The sequence below is a fragment of the Cicer arietinum genome, chromosome 4 (assembly GCF_000331145.2).
Source record: "Cicer arietinum cultivar CDC Frontier isolate Library 1 chromosome 4, Cicar.CDCFrontier_v2.0, whole genome shotgun sequence".
NCBI classification, from domain to species: domain Eukaryota; kingdom Viridiplantae; phylum Streptophyta; class Magnoliopsida; order Fabales; family Fabaceae; genus Cicer; species Cicer arietinum.
This window is the reverse complement of record NC_021163.2, coordinates 10,774,380-10,778,784: the sequence shown is the minus strand read 5'-3', so window position 1 is coordinate 10,778,784 and position 4,405 is coordinate 10,774,380. Positions and strand designations below refer to the sequence as shown.

Genomic DNA, 4,405 nt, shown 5'->3' with positions numbered 1-4,405 from the left:
CTTCCCCTTGTGGTTGGTTTTGTAGTGAGCATCCTTTTTGTATTGTTTCCTTCAAAGCGAAGAGGGATTGGTTATCCCTTTTTGCTGCAATCAGATTGTATGTACTAAAGACATTGAAACATATTTTTTGTTTCTACATTGACCATGCAGAATCATAGATATGAATTTCACCTCTGACAAGAGATTTGTTACAACTTGTATCATAGTCTAATCATAAAGACTAACCAAAAGTTCAAAATGTCCTTACGAAATGGGAAAAAAGTCTTATAGGGGATGGGATTCGTTGTTACAAGAAACCAACCGCATTAAACTTTTGTGCATACCATAATATTCTAATCACTGTACAAAGAGAAGATAAAATTCGTAAGGTACACAACTAAGTTGGTTGAAATTTCAAGAAATTGCATCTAAACCTTCACTCGAACAGAGTATTTTTGAAAGATAGATTGGTGAGAATAAATAGTAAACAGTAACAAATTTGTCAAAAGATATTTCATTTTGATAAATTTATCAGTTACAATACATAGAGAATAATAAATAAAAAACAGAAAAATACAGGTGCAACGAGAATGTAATGAAAATGAAATACTGAGTAACACTACTCACAGTCAATGGCAACTAATTTCTCCTATACCACGTCTAACCAAAAAACCATTTTGATGCAAACTTGAACCAGATACTAATACATATATCTGCTGCTTTGATAGAAGATAAACATAAAGAATTACTTAAGTACACTGACATCGTTGTGGAACCAACACACCAGGTGGTTTTCTTCTTTCTCGAATTATGGCTTCTTTTATCACTGGCAGTTTTTGGTGAACTTTCTTCCATATATGATTCACTGCACCATCCAAAGGTATAGGGCCAATACCACCTGGATGACCATTATCATAGACAAACATGGGCTGTACCCGAGCCATCTTTTGGCGGAACGTGTCTTTCTGATCTTTTGAAAAGCTTTGAAGATGATTGACTAGCCATCTTGGTTTAAGTGCATCACCAACTCCTACAAAAACTGAAAATTCTGTATAATCCACCATACCTTCAAATGGGAGCTCAATATTGTCGCTGACAATAACAGGTATACAAAGACTTTGAATGGCATCAAAAAGTCGGCATGAAGTGGGTGTGTCCCCAGCTGGGTGCAGGCAAAACTCTGATGTTCTCATCCCTTTTATTGATTGCTCTCGCCCGGTCGCATTAGGGAAGCCTTCCTCCATTATAACACCAGGTTCATTATTCAATAGATCCCACAACTTCTCTCTAACAAGGCCTCCCTGTAATTTGAACAATTTTTCAATGAGATGAGCTGGAAAAGATAAAGCATTGGCTTTTCATGACTAGAAAGACCAACATAATCACACTTCTGTTGGATGAATATCTACATAAATTATTGGCATCTATTATATAATTAAACAGTGTGGAATTGGCTTTCCAGTACTTTGTTGAGTGGAAACAATTCATCTGAGCGCTCATATATTTTTTTTAAGCCAAAAAGAAAGTGTGCAAAAGATGGCAAAATTGGCATCCCAACTATGTTAACTTAGCACCCCAAATCAACCACCTATCATTTGCAACATGGTTGGGATGCCAAATTTACCATATGATGCTTTAGCACTCAACAATACCCAAGGTAACAACAGTGTGCGAGAACAACAACTGCCTCGTTAAAAACCTTACCATGAAAACCCAAAGGGATAAAACCTAGGTGAAGGTAAAAAGACTGCAGTGCGAGGAAACAAAAGCTAGATCCATTAGGAAGTTAGCAAAATGAAAAACAAACAATCCTAGAAAAGAAGGGTACATCAGAAAAATTTACAAAATTAGGAAATTGATTTCAATTTCTAAAACACTCCTCTTAAATGAAAGAAGGGGATGATTTCACCCTCAAGGATGTCAACTATTTACCATCAACAGTATGCTCTAGGTTTTGCTTACAAGTCAGGAAAAGTAGATCCACAGTCTTTAACATGAAAAGGAAATAACTAAAATTTGATTGGAAAGTTCGACATATTTTCATCAAGAAAATTTCAAGGTCAGACCAATCCTTAATATATTACAAGCAGTAGTGAACATCGGAGATGAATTCTTATAGACTTTTAAACAATTCATTCATGCGCAAGTAAGTAACTTTGAAATGTTAAAAAGTAAGGTCTTAGGTATGTGGCAGGAAATGTTGGGCCTCTTGTTACTGGTTCTCAAAGGGAGATCGCACACTTATGACATTGAAAACCAAAACCCCTGTATGCTACCCAAAACAGATTTTTCAGTAAATCAAAATGCCATTAAATAGTTAAAAAGCTTATTTGCCTAGATGGAAGATATGATTAAAACTTCCTGGCGTGTGTGAAATGATATGACAAAAAGTGAAGCCATTATGCAAGTCATATTACTATGAAGCTTTAATAAGAAACCATTATATGAAAAGCTAGTAAGTGATGACTTTTATCTAGGTGCATATCCAACGTCATTCGAGAAAACAGGTAAAGAGTAATATCACAGGTATTAACAAATTTTCAAGTTCAAGCAAGAGCCATAAGAATAACTGAATAAAAAGGCTTGGATTTTGGGGGTGTCGACACAAGGGACAACTTTAATACAAATTTAAGTCATAACATTTAACACAAAAACAGCAAACAATTAGTAAGATGCTATTGCTACAACCCACAGTTAAGATTAGCTGATAAAGAAGTGCATGACATGAAAAATCCGAAAGAACAAGTACCATAAGACAGAAAGAACAACAAACAACAAACTTGATCACTTAAAACCGTTGAGTAGTCAAGAGTCCAATTATAAGTCATGAAAGATGCTAGAATAAAGTTCCAAATGAAAAATTATGCAAGGCTAGCCCAAAGAGAAGCAATACTGACCCGGTGCCTATGTTTGGCTCCTTTAAAATAAAGAAGGTTGCGGCGCTCCTGGTTTTGTGACAAGTGCAAACTGGGTAGCAGGTGTGTGTATGGCACAATCACATCTTTAATTACAGAAACTTGAGTGTGTTGGATCATTTCAGATGAAGTACAGTTGGATGATTTTGAGTCAAGTCTATACCACCCACCAAAATCCACGACAAGAAGAATAGCCGGGGCAATCTCATCTTTAACATGCCACATAGCAACTGGGTCTGCCAAACAATGCTTCAGTTTTAACATAACCTGACAAATGACAATTCAAAGACTAACTCATAAGCTGGTAACAGCACTCCACATAATTTTCTCTTTTTTACCTCTCTATTTTCTATACATGCACTAAACAGAACTAATCCCTTATTTTTGCCAACACCATCATGATCAACACAAATTAATCAATCAATAATAATACGCAACATAACATTAAGGAGAAGTGTAACAACTTACAACACTGAAAACCCTTATTCCAACCAGGGTTGTCAAATAGCGGTGCTATAGGAATACGGCGTAGCAAAAATTTAACAAACAGCTATTATTATGTGATACGCGATTTAGTACAAAACGTCGTCAAATAGTGGCTATAGCAATGAGATAGCTTTATAGTGTAGCGGACTAAAAAAACAAAACGTTATTTTCTGCTTTCAGCGATTGACAACACTGATTCCAGCAATGCATACAGTACAATTAATTCAACACCTTGAACATTCTTAAATGCCACTGCACGCACATTACATTTAAATTCAAAACCTTACAAAGTAGCACCAACACTTTAAATTAAATGTGTGGCCGGTGTTGGACATATGTTCACATTCAATCGTTTTCATTTTCTCATTGCTGTGTATGGTGTTTTGTGTCGGTGTTTGACATGAACCTTAACAATAACAAACAAGGTTGCAACAAATTGAAAGCACAGAAAACATACCAGTGAGAACAAACACATGATCTCGTCCACCAGAACGTTTCCAAGCTTGAGTCTTCTTCACAAAATCAATAACCTCTCTCTGCCTCTGGTAATCCTCATTCCCATCCTTCTTCCTGAAAACACCTTTAGCCATACCCAGTTGCAATTCAGCGCTGAGAGTAGCAAAGAAAGGAACAAAGACAACATCAGCATCACGTGCATCAAGAACCCGTTTTGCGAATGACCCAGTTCGCAATTGAGGAGGTGTCATAAGATCCCCCATAATCCAATACTCTGCACTGTACTGTTTGATCAGTGGGTTCTCAGGGTAAGGTGGAAATTCTAGGGTTTTACCCAAATTGGTGGATCGAATATCGTGATCCGAGTCACTGCCGAGCCGTGAATCGGAATCGAATGACCAGTAACGGTTAATTAGGCCATAGTTGAGGGATCTGGGAAGGTCGGCAACGTAAACGTTGATTGCGGAAAGGGTGGGAGATTGAAGAGAGAGAGAATGGTGTGAGGTGATAGTGGTGGTGGAGGAAGAGAGGAAGAATGCGAGAGAGAGAAGGGAGATGACAGTGAAGAA

At 37.1% G+C, this 4,405-nt stretch overlaps 2 protein-coding genes across 2 annotated transcripts in view; one reads left to right on the top strand and one right to left on the bottom strand.

The window, feature by feature from the left end:
• The window catches only part of LOC101491665 (protein DMP2-like), a 673-nt gene extending 515 nt beyond the window's left edge, over window positions 1-158 (top strand). Inside the window, exon 2 of the mRNA XM_004496757.2 lies at window positions 151-158. Coding sequence (XP_004496814.2) covers window positions 151-158 — 8 coding nt within the window. The remainder of the gene's footprint in view (window positions 1-150) is intronic.
• A 319-nt stretch (window positions 159-477) lies between these two features.
• LOC101491343 (probable arabinosyltransferase ARAD1) lies at window positions 478-4,402 on the bottom strand (the record flags this gene model as incomplete). Its single annotated transcript, XM_004496756.4, has 3 exons — window positions 478-1,280; window positions 2,877-3,130; window positions 3,838-4,402. Coding segments are annotated over 3 exons (1,371 nt in total), but the record flags the coding sequence as incomplete, so codon positions are not given.
• Between the last annotated feature and the right edge of the window lie 3 nt (window positions 4,403-4,405).